General features: G+C 33.4%; 1 protein-coding gene across 1 annotated transcript; it reads right to left on the reverse strand.

Moving 5' to 3' along the window:
* Nucleotides 1–14,193: 14,193 nt before the first annotated feature.
* On the reverse strand, nt 14,194–18,608 carry LOC110694887 (putative disease resistance protein RGA3). The gene is made up of 2 exons (XM_021872087.1): nt 17,792–18,608; nt 14,194–17,089 (listed from the first exon to the last, which is right to left on the reverse strand). The coding sequence occupies exons 1-2, from the start codon at nt 18,441–18,443 to the stop codon at nt 14,631–14,633; spliced, it is 3,111 nt and encodes a 1,036-aa protein (XP_021727779.1). The 5' UTR covers nt 18,444–18,608; the 3' UTR covers nt 14,194–14,630.
* Between the last annotated feature and the right edge of the window lie 535 nt (nt 18,609–19,143).

Raw genomic sequence — 19,143 nt, forward strand, 5'->3', positions numbered from 1 at the left:
CAAGTCTCATCCACTCACCTCAATTAAATACCGATCACTCAAATCGATAAATAACGAAGAATCCTCCCCAGTGGAGTCGCCAAATTGTAGGCGTCGCTCGAAGTGCGCCTACGTTAAAAGCATGTGGTGAATATACTTGGCACTCTTAGAAAGTGGGAATTGACATATACAATTAGGGAAAAGGAAAGTAGGGAGCCGGCAACAAGTTTTTAAGGAACTTGTAAACCGTTCACGGATCATAAAAGGCAACCACGATAAAGGGACAACGATAGGCAACAACGATTGACCCGTGAAGGTTACACCCCATTCATAATCCATGAGATTACTAACTCCATATGGTTCGGAACCACAAAAGGAGGATCGGGGATGATGATACGAAGTGAGTCATAGAGTCACATTCGCCCGTATTGGCCTCTACTCGATTCTTATAGTGAAAAGTGATTCCTGCGATCTAAAAGGCATACAAATAAAATATTCAATTCGCTCCTAAGTATTATTATGCTAAATTGGTTTAATATTAATGCAACATATTATTCTAAAATATCGTGATCACTTGATTAAACAACAAGATTAAAAAGGATCCTAAACCGGTTATCCAAATTATCTTATTAGGCGTGATTTTCAATTACATATTCCCTTTAAACATGCAATATGGTGATCAATAAATAAGAATAGAATAAACATTAATATTGGAAGCAATTCAACAATAAATTGTTAGTCAAATCAAATAATAATAATAACTCTAATCATGATACTAGCAATATTAAAAAAAAAAAGAGTAATTAAATTAATTAATTACTCACATTCCGCACGTTCCTTTAAATTGCTACATCATGAATAAAATGTTAGTAACTTCAATAAAAAAACTATAAAGTAAATTAAAAATAAATTAAATTAAAAATTAGATTTGATTTAGTCCAAACTCTCATTTATGTGTACCTTTCACGCCTTGGTTTAAGTATAGAACTTTGGGTATTGTATGAACTCCTTGGAGTTCTTTATTAGGGGAAGTATTTTGAGAGAATAGGGTGTCTAGTATTTAGGCTAAAAAGGGAGAAGAAAATTATTTTATGATCAAAATTGTTGATGATTGGAAAAGGGATTATATGACCTCTATTTATAGAGAAAAAAAAGAAGGGTCGAAGAATCAAGAAAAGATAAGAATTCGAATCGGATAAAACTCTTGCGATAAACAGCAGTTTTTGCGGTTTTTGTTTTTATCATATCTTTTGATCCAGAAACTGGAATAAGATGAATAAGATATCTTTGGAAAGCTTTTGAAGTCTACTTTCTTAATCAGATTAAAATATTTTGTAGAATAAAAGATATGGCTAGAATAGTGAGATGGTGTCAGTTTTGGATAGAGTTTGACATTTTATTCATATCTTTTCCGTTATAGCTCGGAATTGATATTATAATATATCATTGGAAAGATAATCTCAAGGGCTATCCAACCATATAAAATTTGGATAAAAACTATGAGGCACGAAAATAATATCTATCTACCTTTGAATGTATTTTAATTCGAATAGAAATAGGATTTTAAAAAATAAAAGTTTTATTCAATTTCAAACTCTTTAATCTTATCTTTTTAAAAATGATAATTAAGATCTTTTAGAAACTTATAGAAGCTTCCAATTAATCTTAATTGGTTTAGTAATTGGATTAAAAATTTAGACCCTCCACATGATCATTGGGTCGTAGTTAAGGTGGGCTTAGGTTCGGTTTGGACTCAGTTTAATATTTTGGTCATAACTTATTTGTTATAACTCGGATTTGGGCTTATAATATATCGTTGGAAAGCTCTTTTCAATCCACATCCAATTATTAAATCATTGGACCCATATAATGGGCCAAAATAAACTGGATTAAACGGTTTATAAAAAGGACACGAAATTGATTATTTTGGGTTTAAAGGCAAGAAAAGTGGAAAATAAGTTATGGTTTGGGGAAATGAACTAGAAGTTGGGTTGCTTTATGAAATGGAAATATGGATTTATGCACTCCAAGATTAAATACTCAACCCGATCAATAATGGCCGTGAAAGGTTGTTCATCATCGGGTTTGGTTTTGGGGAGACATTTTTAGGTGTCTACACCTGTTTTAACAAGGTATCCGCCTTCATTAACCCCCGAAGACCATAAGAAGGACGCCCAGAGGAGGTAGGGCCTGTATGAGGGGTATTGAGAGAAAGGTCGTTTGAGCGCCGAAAGCATTGGAAACAAGCAGCTGAGGATTAGAAAAGAGTATCCATACCTATTTCATGAGCAATGCATTATTTAAGGAAGACAAGCACTGAATGCCCAAGCCACCCAGTCCACGAGGCATATGCATGACATCCTTATTAACCCAATGCATTCCTTTTGTATCCGAGTGCGCCCAGAAGAAGCGTATTATTAAGGAATCAATTTTCCCAGTCACAGAGACCGGTAACTCATAGCAAGCAAGAATATGGGACGCCATTGCCCCCAGAATAGAGTTAATGAAAATCAACTTCTGCGATTGAGAGAGTCGGATAGCGCTTAAGAAATTAATTCTTGCAGTAATTTTGTCGATTATGAATTGGAAGTGGTCCTTCTTTTTCCCAACGAAATCGATTGGAGCCCCCGGGTTATGATCGAACACCTGGACATGCTTCGTTTGGAATATAGATTTGAACTCCACCTGAGAAGAGGGCCATATATTCGGGCTAAACTTTATCAAGGATTTTGACAGGTTAAGCTCTTCTCCTGAAGTCTTAGTAAACCGCTGAATGATCTGCATGATATAAGAACAAGAAGCAGACGTTGCACGAAAGAAGATAAGAGCGTCATCCGCAAAGAATAAATGCGAGATAGACGGGCACTCTCTAGACAGTTTGATTCCTTGAAAGAGCTTTAAATCTTATCCCTGATGCAACATTTGGGAGAAAATATCAATGCAGAACAGGAAAAGATACGGAGAGATAGTATCTCCCTGACGGAGACCACACTGTGGTTTAAAGGTGACTGAGGTAGTACCATTGATCAGGGATTTATACGATACCGCGGCAAGAAATTGTTGAATCATCTACAACCAACGAGCCGGGAACCCATAGGCTTTCAATACCTACAAAACAAAACTCCAGTGAACTCTGTCATAGGCTTTGCTCATATAATTTTGATCGAAGCCAGCCAATTAGTGCCTGTTTTAGAACAATTGATTTTCTCCATTAATTCATAACTCAGTAAAATATTATCTGTCATTATGCGGCCTTACAGAAAGGCATGCTGAGAGTCAGAAATTAGAAGGGGGAGATACTGGCGTAGTCTAGCCACCAAGCATTTCGACGCACATTTGTACACTGTGTTACACAGGCTGATCGGACGTAAATGGCCCATCTCTGTTGGGTTGCCCATCTTAGGAATCATAACAAGGAGTGACTGATTCCATTCTTTCAAAAGGAACCATGTTTGGAAGAAACTTTGAATGCCTGCAATCACTGAATCTCCCACTACGTCCCAATGAGTCTTGAAAAATTCTACTGTAATTCCGTCTGGCCCCGGAGACTTACATTTTCCTAATGAAAACATGGCAATTAGAATCTTAGAGGCAGTGAAGGGCTTTTCAAAATTGGAAATTTGTGAGGAATTGAACCTAGGCAGATCTAACTCCCGCAGGACATTATCAATTTCCGGATCATAAGGCGGCATGTAATCGGTTTTGAAGGTTTTTTTTGAGAGCTTCCACAACAACATGCTGAATTACTGTCTGCCCATGTTGGGGAACACCAAGATCATCAAGTAGTGAGCTAATTTCATTTTTCTTCTGCCGACATTTAACCTTAGAAAAAAGAAGCTTAGACAGGCAATCACCATTAATTATCCAGTTTTTCTTGCATCGTTGTCTCCAGAATTGGAGTTGCAATAAGACACTCTCCTTTGAACTCACGACATTTGACATATAGAGAGAGGAATCATTAACCGAGCGAAGTAACTCTCCCTCACTGGAAAGATCCTTAGAAAAAAATTTCCAATCGACACCCCAAAATTTTTTATTGTTAAGACACTAATTCCTGACAAGTGACTTAACATGATGCAGATTCTTAGAAAGAACGAACATAGGAGAGCCAGAGACATTCCTTTGCCAAGTAGAGAGAATGAAACCATGAATTTCTTGGTAATTCAAACACCAGTTGTCCAACTGATAAGGTCTATTGGACTATCTTTGAACCGGGGAGTCGTCGAAGAATATAGCAGCATGATCCGTAATGAGAATCGGTTGATTGAGTAATATGGTAACTTTTAGAATAAGAAAAAAAGTATCCTATTCATCTTATGTATGTAGTAATATAATTTTTTGCCAAAAATAACATAAAATTATATTGATATTATGTGATATAGTTTTTGTCTAAAATATTTTACTGCATATCAAGTAAAATTATCAAAAATAAATATCATTACACATGTAATAATATGCATAAATAAGAATATAAAGATGAAAGGATTTGGGAATATTTCCATGAATATTCAATTTACCAAAAAGTCAACATATATACATGATACAAGCCTCAAACTAGGTGTGACGAATAGAATATATGCTAACTAATGATATGCTTTGACTAGATGATATACACTATCTATATATATACTATAATAGCAATCGCTGATGACATCACTATTTACGTGTCACTTTCTTATTTTATTTTTTCCCTCCAAAATGCATAGATGATGTCATATTTTTCCTTTACAAGCTACCTTAGCTATTTAACATTGCTTTGAAAATTAAATTCCATTTAAATTTTTAAATTTTTGATTTTCTATAGATATTATGTTATTTAGTTATTTATGACTAGATTAGGCTCGTGCTATGCACGATTTTAACAATATATTTTGGCTTATTAATGTGTAATATATGCACGTAGTATAAACCTGTTAAAAAATAAATGTACGCAGTATAAATAATTTTAGCAAATCTATTAAGTTGATAAATAAACAAATATTGGAAACTCCCATTAATATAATCTGTACAAAATATACGGAGTAGGAGAAAAAATAATATTTATAAGAAAATGAAATAGTCTAACTTTCCTTTAATTTCTCATATGGAATTGTGAAATTAGTCAATTTAGATATAAAATCTGTTAAAAAAATGTATAATTAATTTACCATTTCAAACTTTTATTTATGAGAAAAAACAAATAATGATGTCATCATTATTATTAGTTTTGGTGGGAAATCTTTTAACGAGAGGTTGACATGTGGATAATAATGAGATCAGCAGTTATTACTTTAATTATATTTATAGATTTGTTAACAATAGTTAATAATATAATTTAATTGAAATTTCATAATTAATTATGCACTTTTGGGAATTGTATATTCATATTTAATCAAAAATTAATTAGAAAAACGAAGTAAGTATTTATTTTCTTTCAATATGTGTTAAAAGTTTATAATTCAATTCTTATTATAAAATCGTGCATCGCACGGGATTAACTAGTGTTTAACAAAATATCGCCTTTAAAAAAATGTTTAACAAAAGATAATACTCCCTCCGTCCCTTTATTTCACTTTTAAAGGAAAATCACAGGAATTTAGATGGAGAATGTGAAGTAATAAAGTTAAATTTCCAATTAATAAAGTATAAAGTGCACGGGAAGGACACATTTTCAATTAAAAAAATAATAAATATATTATATGGGGAAGATAAGTTGATAGATTCAGGAGTATAAAAATTAAATTAGTCAAAAGTTGACACAATTTTTATGGCAAATATTAGGGTAAAATATGAAAAGAGTTAATAAGAACAAAAAAATGAGGGTAAAAAGTCTTTTTATGTATCTTAATAATTATGAAAATTGAAATGTGATAAATATTTAGGGGCACCCAAAATAACAAGAGTGACGGAGGGAGTAACTTTTAGATAAAATTATTACCAACTTACCGTTCATAATATATGAAGTGTGTGATTTTAGAAACATGTATTACACTATTACCCAGATAAATGCAATGGGACAAAAAAATTAGAGACAAAGGAAGTAATTGGACATGTTATTCTAAGGCCAAAAAAAAAAAAAAAAAAAGGCTAACAATAAATTAAGTACTTTGAAAATATGGCATAAATATTTTTTTTTTAAAAATAAAATAAATAGCTTAATGTATAATTTTATAATGTGAATTATACGGTTTCCATCAGATAAGAAACATAAGTTTTCAAACAAAAAAAAAAGCGCTCTCTATTAAATGGATAAATTTAATTTATAACCTAATAACTTTAGTTTTGGCAAACTTTATATGTGGCTGAGGTTACTCAAGTTATTCGGTTAAGGGTTATCAATCAGGGGTTACTTGAAGGGTTCGATTAGGGGTACTTGAGTTACTCTGTCAAGGGTTATTTGAGGGGTTTGGTCAGAAATTACTCTGTCAGGAATAACTCGAGTAATAACGAAGTAACTCTAGTAACCCTTGACGAAGTAACTTGAGTAAATCTAGCCACTCGTGAGTTACTTGGTAAGGGTTAGTTAAGGAGTTCGGTCAGGGTTTACTTGAGGGGTTCGATCAGGGTACTTGAGGGTGAATTGAGTTCTTCAGTTAGGAGTTACTTAAGGGGTTCGATTAAGGGTTACTTGAGGGGTTACTCGATCCAGGATTACTTGAGTTACTCAATCAAGGATTACTTGAGGGGTTCGGTAAGGGATTAGCGAGTCAGGAGTAACTCGAGTAACCTCTAAGAGAGTAACTTGAGTAACCTTATCCACGGCGTGACCAACCACACAGGAAAAATCCATGTAATACCCCGTATTTTCATACGTATTTTCTAATTAATTAATTAATTAAGAATTATTTTATAAAAAGAGTATTTTAGTAAATTTATTATTTGGAGCCAAAATAATATATGAATTTTGGCACCAAAAGTATTTTGAAAATTATTCTTTTTTTAGAAGATATATTATCCATTTATCCGATTTTAAAAACCGGATTATTTACATATTTTGGATATTTTAATTAAAGCAAAATAAAATTTTATTAATTATTTTATTATGGCGAAAATTTTCCAATAATTAGCTAGGATTTTTGTATTTCCCATATATGGAAAATCTGATTTTTCTTGATTATTTATTAGTAAATAATTGGTATTTAATTAATTAATTATTTAATTATTTATTCTATATTATTTATACAATTATTTTATTCCTTAAAAATCGAGCAAAATCTTCCTAAATATATTTATAGGAGTCCAAAAATTTAAGCTATGGTAAGCTCAATATTTTTGGCCCTATTGAATTATTTTGGGGGAATTTAATTGGTAAAATTATATTTTTAATTATCCCCAAAATCTCTTATTTTCCTTAATTCTAATTCTCCATCTTTTTAATATCTAATCATCATATTTTCTTGCCATTCATTCTTCTTAATTATTCCCCAAGTAATTCTAATATCCTTATTATTCTTCATGACATACATACCTTCTATATTCAAGATACATAATCACCTAAATATCCAAACTTTCCTTAATTCTTTTACTCACTTCTCCAATTAATCCCTTAAACCCTACTTACCATAATTATTCCCAAATTCTCTTGCAATAATTCTTGCATGAGCTAGCCTATAAATACCCCTCCATACCTCTCACATTCTTCACACCAATTCTCCACTTTTCTTCTCCTCTTTTTACACAAATCATCCCGTTTATCTTTGAAGCCAATTTTCGGGCACTTCTGGTCAGTTTTTGGGGTATTTTTGTTTCACAGAATACTGTTCCTATCAAAAAATCCTTGAGGTTAAGCTCAAGAATCACCCAATGTGGAGTAAAATCGAAAGAGTTACAGCCTCTAGAAGTTCTGCCTAATCTTTCAAACGCAAATCCAATTATTCTCTTTTCCTTGGTTTCTTATCTTTTCTTCTTCTCTTCTCTTATTCAATTATTATTATTATTATTATTATGGGGGAATTATAAATAATTATTATGAGTAGTTTTAATTATATAAAATCAGAATTTTAATGATGTTTATGAGAAATTAATTTAAAAGGTTCATGTACATATAGTCGGGGGATTTTAACTATTTGTTAACCTTATATTGATTAATGTTATATTTATTTGTAGGGTGTGTTCGATCAAGGTTTTTTTTGTGTGGTTTTTCTAGAAAGGATCAAGGTACATTTAGGTGACTAGATACCTTTGAAAGTGATTGTTTTGAATAACATGTTTTATATGATTTAATTGGTGATTGAATTAAATTGATTTGAATTATGATTTTGAAATAAATTATGTATGAAGGTATTTATTTTAATAAATGTATTTTGAATGATTTATTTTTAAATCATGTTTTGAATGGTTTGGATTACTTATCGTATTTAAATAAAGGAATTGATTTTAAAAGGTATGTTGAATTAAATAAAGGTTTTTTAAGGAAGAGTTGTTGATTTTGAAAAGTTATTAATATGAGATTTTATTCTCAAGTATGTATTTACGAGATTTGATTTTGAAAGCATGTGGAATTAATAAAAAAGGATTTTGAATTATATTGGAACTATTGGATATTAAAAGGATTTATTCAACCATTGAATTATTATTATTAATGCTTTATAGTCATGTTGGTAATCCCACTATCCATATTTGATTTATTAATAAGGCCTTTGACTTTGTATGTCCGGCTCTTTCCTCAAGAATAGCCTTGTAATATAAGGAGACTAGCTTGCGGGATGTGCACACTTGGGTGAGGAATTGGATTAAAAGAAATCTATACTTTAATATTTAAAAAGATAAACCATAATCACCTATATGACACATGTCATCATAATTCACCCATATGCCACATAATACATCCATTAATATTTCCTCTTTATACTCCCTTATAAAGTTAAAGATAAAATAAAATGTTATTGAATGCTAAAGTCCTTATACATTCCTAACTTGCAAATTTGAGTAAGAAAATGGAGTGTTCCATTTTCACTATATAAAAAGTTGTACTCCTCTCTATACCCCTTTTAATGTAAAGTTAAAATAACAAATTATTTAATGTTAAAATCTTTATGTATTCCTAACTTGCAAATTATAAGTAAGAAAATTAAGCAGATTATAACAAAAAATCACAGACACATACAACACAAATAAGCAACACATTTCAAGAAAAATAAAATGAGCTAAAACCCGTTCGTTGAACAGGCCAAAATGCTAGTTGGTTCTTAATAAAGGAATTGGTTTTATTAACTATTATTTTGAATATGAATCATTGGAATTTGTTTTGGAATAATGAGTTTTGAATTTATTGGGATTAATTATTGGAATTGGTTTTAAAAGTATGTTTGCAAATAAATTGAGTTTACACTATCTTGCACTTATCGTACTTAGCATAATTTGCTAATCCGTATTTCTTATTTGTTTTGGTTCGCCCTGTTTACCGTAATGGTAAGCAGTGTTGACTATTTTCAGGTGGAGTCATGAATTAGCATATGGGAGTCGCGGGTTTTGCTTCACCTAGTTTAGGAATGTTGGTCATGCCTTTATTTTGAGTACTCATAACAATGTTACTATTTTTATAAGTATTAATAAAACAAATTTGAGTTTCCGCTGCAAGTTTTGTTGTTGTGTTAAGTATTTTGAGTAGCCTTGTGTAAACACGCGACGGTAATACGCCCAATTCTATCTCTACGTTATAATTATATGTATTATACTGGTATTTCTGTAGAGGGAGATTTGGGGGTGTTACAATCCCTATTTTAGATTACTTTGGGGGTAACTTAAGTACTTAATTTAAAATTTTTTGACCACATTAAGATATAGAGAAAGTAGTTTTTATTATTAAACCAAAAGTACACATAAGGGTAGTATATGATATATGAATGGACAAAAATCATTATGATTTAAAAGGTGATATATGTAAAAGCCATAAAATTTTTTATATCTCTAATTTTTGTTTAAATATTGAATTAAAATTATGATACGCAATACCATGATACATATTATTGTGAATGAATAATCATATAATGTAAAAACATATCACCACTATGCATTAAGCTAACTTTGGTTTCGATTTTGTGACATTTACTATTTGAACTTTCAAAACTGGTACTATACTAAGGGTCTGCTCTCATACGTTGAAATTCAGTTCAGAGCTCAGTTCAGTTCAGCTCTTAATTTCCTCCTCTTATAAAATATTCAGTTCAGTTCATTTCAGCTGAGTTCAATTAATGAGAACAAGCCATATTATTATTATTATTATTATTATTATTATTATTATTATTATTATTATTATTATTATTATACATTGAAAAGCGTGCCTAAAATTATTCATGTGCTATGTAATTCTGCAATAGCAATGTGCCACATCATCATTTAGCACTACATCACCACTAGCATTGCAATAAATATTCCACGTCATTATCATCCCACAAGTGTCGAACACTAAATCTCATAGCCAATTGTAATTAATGTACTCTATTTACACATAAACAATTTATCTTTACTTAATCACAAAGAAAGACAAAGAATAATAATGTAGTAGTCTACAAAAAATGAATAAAGCTAAATAGCCTTAACAATTCCTAGACAATGGGGAATTGTTCTCATTAAATCCTTTTTTTTAACTAACGTTATTTCTTAACACCCCGATGCAACGCCCATGCCACACACTAATTATAAACATGAAATGTCAATAATATGAATCATGTGTCACATTTTAAACACTATAAACACAATATGTCACCTCCACACACATGGATTAAATTTGACAACTAAAATATACTTATACAACGATTTGGACTCAAGACCAACAATTATTGATTAATTTACAAATTTTACCATCTTAGTTATCATTTATTGTAATTTTCTACTAGCAAAATTATAATTAACTTGCATAAGATAATTAATGTTTAGTTGTACAATTTGTTTCCATTATATAATAATTATAAGACGATTTAACAACTTTAATTTTGAAATTTGAAAAACTCTGCATTGTTTTTCGGTTTGACGAAAAATTATAATAATTTTATTTTTCTGTTAAATAGTCTATAATTGATGGCCCTCCTAATAATTTTATTTTTCTGTTAAATAGTTTATAGTTATGGTTCTCCTAATACAAATCTTTTTTCAAGTCAAAAAATTTCAAAATAATTATCAAAAGGAAAAATTCACATCTACTACAGCAAAAGTACCACGTATCAGATTTACTACTTGTTTAAAAATATATTTTATATTACTACCACCATTGTAGACACCCATTTGTGTATCCCCAAAACCAAACCCAATGATGAGTACCTTTCATGTCGAATCATAATCGAATGAAGCGAAAGTGTGGAAAGTTTAGTGTTGCGGATAGTTTTAATTTCTTTTCTCTTCTCTCTGTTTTTGAAAACTTATTTTTAAGAAAACAGCCGATCCAGTTTGGTTGGTCCATGATATGGGTCCAATAGTAGTGTAGTTGGATGGGGCTTGCAAAGACCTTTACAGCGATATATTATAAGCCCAATTTCGATGAATATTGAGGAAGTTATGGCCAATTTACCAAACTAGGCCCGTTTTGAGCTTTATATACGGCCCAATGATCTTGGGGAGGGCCTAATATGATTTATCATTCCTAATGCAATTAGGAATGGTTTTAGTCTTCTAGATTCTTCTAGAAGGTTCTTTTGATCCCTAATTCAATTAGCGTTGATAAATTGACTTCTATTGACTTTTCAGAGTTTTAATTAAAATCAAATAGCATTTTCGAGGAAAATATACAATTTTATCCTCCAGTACGGCAAATTTATCTGATTTTCGAAAACGCGTTAAAAACGGGCTTGGCTCCTGGTGCCAGCCATTGGCGCCTGGCGCCAATTCGCCAGGGTTGGCGCCAGCTCTGTTTTGCGTGCGCCAATCTCGTTTTGCGTGTGCCAAGTGCTCTGTTTTGATATTTTATCTTTTTGGCTGATTTCTCTATAAATAACGTATTAAAAACTCCGTTTTCATTCACCAATTCTCACGAATTCTCATCAACAATCAGTTTTCATTCGCAATCATTAATTCCCTCAATCATTCATCTTTCTTTCTTTCTTTTTTTCTAAACTTTGTTTTCATATACAAACTTCCGCATTCATTAGATCTAGAAGCACCTAGCCATATTCGAAGTTGCCTTCGCCCTAGACGTGAAAGGTTTAATTTCTGAGGGTTTGGTCCCAAATCTCTATTTCAATTATTTAATTTAATTGTTTGTTTATTGTTTTTCTTGAAGTTACTAACGTGTGTATTTTGTTATTAGAAAGAGGTACAAAGCATCAAAGTAAGTACTTTAATGGTTTTAATTGATGTTATGATGTAGAAATCATGTTTATATTGTTATTATGATATTCCTAGTATCATGTTTAGGGAAAGAGTTATAATATCAAATATGCTTATTATGATTCCTGCGATGCTTCCTATGTTCTTCCTAATATTTATGATTGTTAGTATCATGTTAGGGTTAAAGATTTCATTTTTATTGCTTAGTGACATGTTAGGGTTTGTTATTAATCATGTTAGTATCATGCCTAGGATCTTGCTATTATTATGCTTTAATATTAACATGAACATGATTATGATTATAATTGTTATAATTTATGATTATTATTTTTATGATTATTATTATTTTGATGATTATAATGTTATTATTCATGATTGATTATTTTATTATGTTGCTTGATATTTATTTATTGCTTGATCACGCCTTTATGCATGTTTAAAGGGAATTGGTACTTGTAATCATGCTTAATAAGATATTAATATTCTTGTTAGGGCTAATTTGATTATAATTCAAGTGATCGCTAATAATAGTTTATTGTGCATTAATATACAACCAACATAGATTAAACAGATTTAGGGTTAAACCTATTGATTGTATGTTAATTGAAAAGCGCACATGAATACGATCAGAATAAAGTAGAGGCCTATTATTAGGGCAGGTTCAATTTCTTTTAGGTTGGATTTGTACCTTCATCCCCGAACCCTTATTTGGTTCTAGACCTTATGGAGTTGACGATCTCTTGGATCGTTAAGGGGTGTAACCTTCACCTCGTGAACGGTTTACAAGTTCCTAAAAAACTTGTTGGCGACTCTTTTGCTCTATCTTCTTCCCTTTTGGACGCCACCGTACTTTAGTGTATGATCACAGTGGGGTTCAAGCATGGGATTAAAGCTTGAAATCTATTCCCTACAACCATAATTCCCTAACTGTAGGAATAACTACCAGTGACTAACCCCGTTACTGTTTCCGTTTGAGGGGCCCACAACAATGGCAGCCACCCCTCCACAACAACGACAGTCATCCCTCCACTTCATTGCCACCCCCTCCCCCCTGTCGGCGCCGGCGCGACCCCACTACATTCCCCCTGCCGGCGCGACCCCATTCCCACCCTTTCCCCCACCTACGCAGACAACCCCCCTCCTTTTTCCCGTTGTTGTTGCCCCGACCCCCACCCCGTACCGGAAACCACTCCCTTTCCTTTCCCCCCACCAGAAATCGACCCCCTCCCTATGCCCCACACCAAAAATCGCCCCTCTCCCTATGCCCCACACCGAAAATCGCCCCCTCCCTAATTCTAAACCACCAGTCCCAAACCACCCTAAACGAGGGTTTCGATTTCGGTGGTTTGGGGCTGGTGGTTTAGGATTTCGATTTCAATTTCTATTTCGAATTTTAGGGTTTCGATTGGCTGGTGGCCGGGGCAACAAGAAGGAGAAAGGGGTTCGTTGGCTGCGTAGGGGTGGGGGAAAGGTCGGGGCGCCGCCGATGAAGAATTTGGTGGAGTTTCGCGGCGGAGGTAGTGACGGTTTAGCAGTGGGCAGGTGAGGATTTCGGTGCACCAACCACGAGGTTAGGGGTGGTTGGCAGGTGGGTAAATGGAGGAGGCGGGGTTTGCCGGTTTCGGGGAAACATTTGGCCGCCAGCAAGGGGAGGAGGGAGGGTGGCTGACGTCAGGAAGGGGAGGGGAGGTGTTTGAGAATTTTTTTTTAAAAGTTTTTTTTATATATAATTTAAATTATTATTTAATGAAATATGAGGCCCACTTAACGAAATCTTAACGGATTCTGTTAAGTGGTAGCAATATATATAGTTAGGGAATTTGTGTGGTAGTAATTTAAAATATTTTTTTAAACAAATAGTAAATGTGACACGGGGTGTTTTTGCTGGTAGTAAATGTCAATTTTTCCTTATCAAAACATTTAAAAAAAAAAAAAGTCGAATAAACGTGGTTAATATCATTTTATTTTGTTGTCAAAAAAAAAAAAAAAAATTGCCTGATCTTGACTTTTTAATTTGGTCAATTTTTGCAATGTTTTACTGCTTTCATACGAAGGACACTAATGCTCATTTATCTTGACTTTCACTATCCAACTCATCTTCTTAACCCACCTTAACTATTCTTGCTTGGTCAATTTGGCAGGTCGCACGAGATAAAAAACATCTACATTGACTCACAATTCTTATTACAGTAACAAAACACAAAATGGATATTTGACAGAGCTTTTATCAACTTTAGTCTAATCAAAGCTGTAGATATAAATATACAATAAACACCAAGTGACCAAACCAAATTGCCTGAAATATGTTTGACATTTTCAAAACTTAGACATAGAACAGAAACATATAAAAACATCCACCAAATGTGTATTGATGTCAAAAGATTGAATCACAACATCATTATTACTATACATCAGTAGTATATGAAAGAAGGGATATGGGCAATTTTAAGCCACTCTCCACTTTCACCCTCAACACCTGCTAACAGAAGGGGGCAACCAGCCATTTCTAAAGTTTTTAAATTCGAGAGATGGCGAATTGCTTCTGGAGAAGGCAGATTCTTCAATTTTGGCAACCCATAAAGATGCAGCTCTCTGAGAGATGTCAATTTCCCTAGCCAGTCGGGTATTGTTTCCAAGCATTCGGAGTGTCCGATTGTCAAGCATTGCATTGCCCTCAAATATTTGAGCTGATCAGGAAGAGCAGTTGTATCATCATTGTCATACAAGTGGAACCCCTCCAATGTTAAAACTTCGAGGGATTTGCAAACAGGACTATCTTCGCTCAATTGTGCAAGCAGTACGAATTCATCAGTGTGTAGTTCCCTTATACAAGGAAGACTTCCCAACCCTACTAGTTGGTTGCTTTTTAAGGTTAAAGAATGAAGCTGTGTTAAAGAAGATAAATCTCCAAGATTTTCGACTTGATAACAATCAACTACTACTATCTGTTCAAGCGAATTGCAACATTGGAACCCTCTGTTTGGTAATATAATAGTCAGCTTCTTGCAGTATTCCACTTGTAAGAAACGAAGAGATCTGAAACTCTCTAATGTCAGAATTCCTTCGGCTGCACATCTATAAATCTTCAAGGAGACGAGGTTGGAAAGTGAGGAACTTCTTTCTTCAATCAGCCATCTTGGAAATCTAGTACCATCATGATTCCAAATCTGAAGCATTTTTAAGTTCGCATTAGGTTGCAGAGCTTCAAGGATCTCATTCGCGTGGGGGTTATCCTTAACTGCTGGCCATTTACTAAAACCCCATCTCAGAACTAAATTATCAAGGTATGACTTGTTGTCTAGAACCCGGTCACGAGCTTCTTCTTCACTGTCTAAAAAACATAGATTGTGAATTTCCAATGTACCTCTGAGATTTGTCAATGAACCAAGGTCACTTAATTTCCCGCCCCAATTCATTTCTAAATTGATAGCAGGCAAGGTTCGTAAAGCAGTCAAAAGACCCAACCCCATAGGTATACCAATGGTATCATCGTGAAGGATGTGGCGTAAATTTACCAAATTACCTATTTGTTTTGGAAATTGAGTCGTGCATGGATCTTTCACAATGTATAAGTTGTTTATACAAAGTGTTTGCAAGTGGTAAAGTTTGGTGATGTGTTCAGCAAGGTTGGACTGAACGACACCCAAACCATTGTCGACAGCAATTTCAAAGTACCTCAAATGTATCAAGCTACCCAACGGCTCCCAATCTAAATCCTCACTCCAATTCCATCCTATATTTAACACCCTTAAGTCCCTACATTTTAACCAAAAATGTAGGCTAGGATGTTCAAACTCCTTGAAAAGCAAACATGTTCGCAACTTTGTATAGGACGTGAGAGTGAGCTCTCTGCTTTTAGATTGCCTGGGAACTAATAAGTGCCGTAGAACCTCATTTGATCTTTCATATCCATCTGAGCACAAGCACTCCCCAGTTGAAACAACTCGAGCAAGACACCATACTAGATCATGCATCTTAAAAGTCTTCACTTTGCCACACTCATCCAATTCTGCTTCTTGGAAAAGAGAACTATTCAACAGATGCTGGACATATTCTTCCCCTTTGTCCTCCATTACTTCATAAGGTTGCAAGTAGCCCTGAGCCATCCACATGTAGATCAACTTATTCTTGTCAATGACCTCATCTTCTCCGAATATGGCACAATAAGCAAAGCATTTTTTAAAAGTCATGCTTGGCAAGAAGTCGTAACTTAACCTCAAGGAAGGCAAAATATCATTCCTATCCACTTTCGTCCATGTATGACTTTGCTCAATCTCCTTCCATCTATTCAGACTTTGGTCCCTTAGCAAGTCCCCTAGTGCTCTTATGGCTAGAGGAACGCCTCCACAATTCTTCATCATTCTTCTTGCAATAACTTCTTTCTCGCTATCGACTAGACTATCTTCACTTATTCTTGCCAAAAATAGCGACCAGCTGTCAGCTATACTCAATCCCTGCAACATATAGATAGAAGGCCTTTTCATGGTATGTTTACCTTTACTATCATAACAATCTGTCACCATATTTCCAACTGCATCTTTGTTGCGCGAAGTCACTAATACAGTAGTACCATAGGATCCACCAATTTCCTCTAGAGTGGATTTCAAGGATTCCCAATGAATTGTATCCCATACATCATCCAATATGAGTAAGTACCTTTTATCCTTCAACTTTTCATGGAGCTCTGATATAAGTGCTTGTCTATCTCTCATGGATGAATGTTTTCTGCAAAGCATCTCCACCATTCTGTTTAAAACGTCTAAAAGATCATAAGTACGAGAGATGACAAGCCAAATAATTTCAGAGTTGAAGAATTCCAACACCTCTTGTTCCTTGGAAATGCGTTTACACAATGTCGTCTTTCCCAAACCTATCCATAAAATTAACATGTAAGGTATAATACATCTCACCTCTTGTATAAATAAGAACATGAGTAATGGTCAAGTAACCAATATATGAAAAACAAAAAAGGAAAAAAAAATGCAGGGGAAAGAAGTGCATTTGATAATTTGTATCCAATAAATCATCACAGAAAATAATGCATCACATCTTGTACGAATATGAATATTTTTTTTTTTTGAAAGATTGTACGAATATGAATGAATATAAGTGAGTTATCATTATAAACGAAAAAAAGTTTGCAAGGGGAAATAATCCATAAATTTTGTAATTGAAGTAATCAGACAACTTTAAGGCTAGGTTTAATTCTAACAAGAATATACTGAATAATTAATTACTATTTTTACTGAAAAAGGTACCTATAAGGTCTAAGTTTGATCAAAACTAGACAATCAGATCAAGTGGAAAATAAAAGTTTAGATCTCATAAAATTAAAAATAAAAACTAAAAAATAAAAATCCAATCAGATTAGATATGCAGGAACAAAGTAAACAAAACAGGCCTATATTTGACTTTGTTATGAAAATATGTTTGCTTGGTTTATAAACATGTCACAATTATACTTCCCCAAACTTCATACTTTTAAATCTAACCATATTAAAAAGACTTCAATTCCTAACAGAGTAAATAAAACTAGAAAAGTACTCAAACTTAGAAAAAAGATGATATGCACCTGCCATTCCCACTATGCTTATGACAGTGAGATGGGATGAATTGGTGTTGTTAGGATCACATATTAACTTAACAAGGCGTGTTAAGTCCTCGTCCCTTCCTATGAGCAACTTATCATCCACATAGTGTCGCTGGTTACGAAGTTTGCTTGTTTCTTGATCTTCACTTGGATGACAATGTCTACTACTGTACACATCTCTTGAAGCAACATCGATAGGTCTAATACCAAGCTTATTAGCATCATCATATATGTTGTTAATCAAGGTTGTTAAGTCACTCGCTTTGTGACCCATACGTAAGCGTGAAAAGCGCTTAGAGACACCAAGTCTAAACTTGTCCCTCTTTCGAGTACAGATAATTTTAGTCTGTAGAGCTTCATATGACAATTGGTCAAGCAAGTCGTCTGCATCGTAAGCAGCATCCTCTATATTTTTTAGCCAATCGACTAGCAATGGATTATTGATCGACTGGCAAGAAGCACCATGTAATAATGCAATTAATCGAGTGAGCTGCCCTTGAACCACCTGTAACTCTTTCTTGAAACCGCGAGCTAGTTTGATTTCCGCATTGATGCGTGACAACAACATTCCAATTATTCCATGAGCTTCATTTGCTAATAATCCTCCTACTGCATTCTGTACTATGGAATCCATGTTGTTTTAATTTGTTTTTGGATGATGTTCTTCTTTGATTACAAATTGAAACAAGGTGTACTGTGAAGATTTTTATATATTGATTTACAAAACAGGGAAAAGTCGAGTGTGTAATACAGTACGGAGTATTGTTATGGAAATAACGTGGAATTGAGTGGGAAAGCACATAGAATTGCAAGCACAATAGTATTAAAACGACCACAAGTTAAAGACAAATAAGCACAATAGTAGGGAAGTCAATAATTAACGATGAATGATGGCCTGGCGTCCCTTTATCTTCATGGTAAACGTTAAATATTTATGTAGTGTGAAATGAATACGGTCATCTCAGCTCTTTAGTTATTGAAAAAGCCACACATACATTCATTATTATAAGGCAGCAATTTATTGGTAGTTAATATGGGCCCCAAACTCCAATAATTTTGAATTTTCATTTAAATTTGAATGAAATTTTTTATTTAATCTATTGTTTGAAATTCAAATATTTTGTCATTTCCAAAACTAGATTATCCTATGCACGCGATGCGAGCGAAAGAGTAAGCTCTTGCATAGAAGTTGTATTAGCGCGTAATTACACTTTTGGTTTGGGTAGTAGATCTGTTAGTTTTAATATGTACTATTTGGTTTATGTGTCTATATAGTGGTTTTGTAGAAATATAAAAAAGCCACCAAAATCTTAAATGATAATTATTTTTTAAAA

This window comes from Chenopodium quinoa, unplaced genomic scaffold (assembly GCF_001683475.1).
Source record: "Chenopodium quinoa cultivar QQ74 unplaced genomic scaffold, ASM168347v1, whole genome shotgun sequence".
Classification (NCBI taxonomy): Eukaryota; Viridiplantae; Streptophyta; class Magnoliopsida; order Caryophyllales; family Amaranthaceae; genus Chenopodium; species Chenopodium quinoa.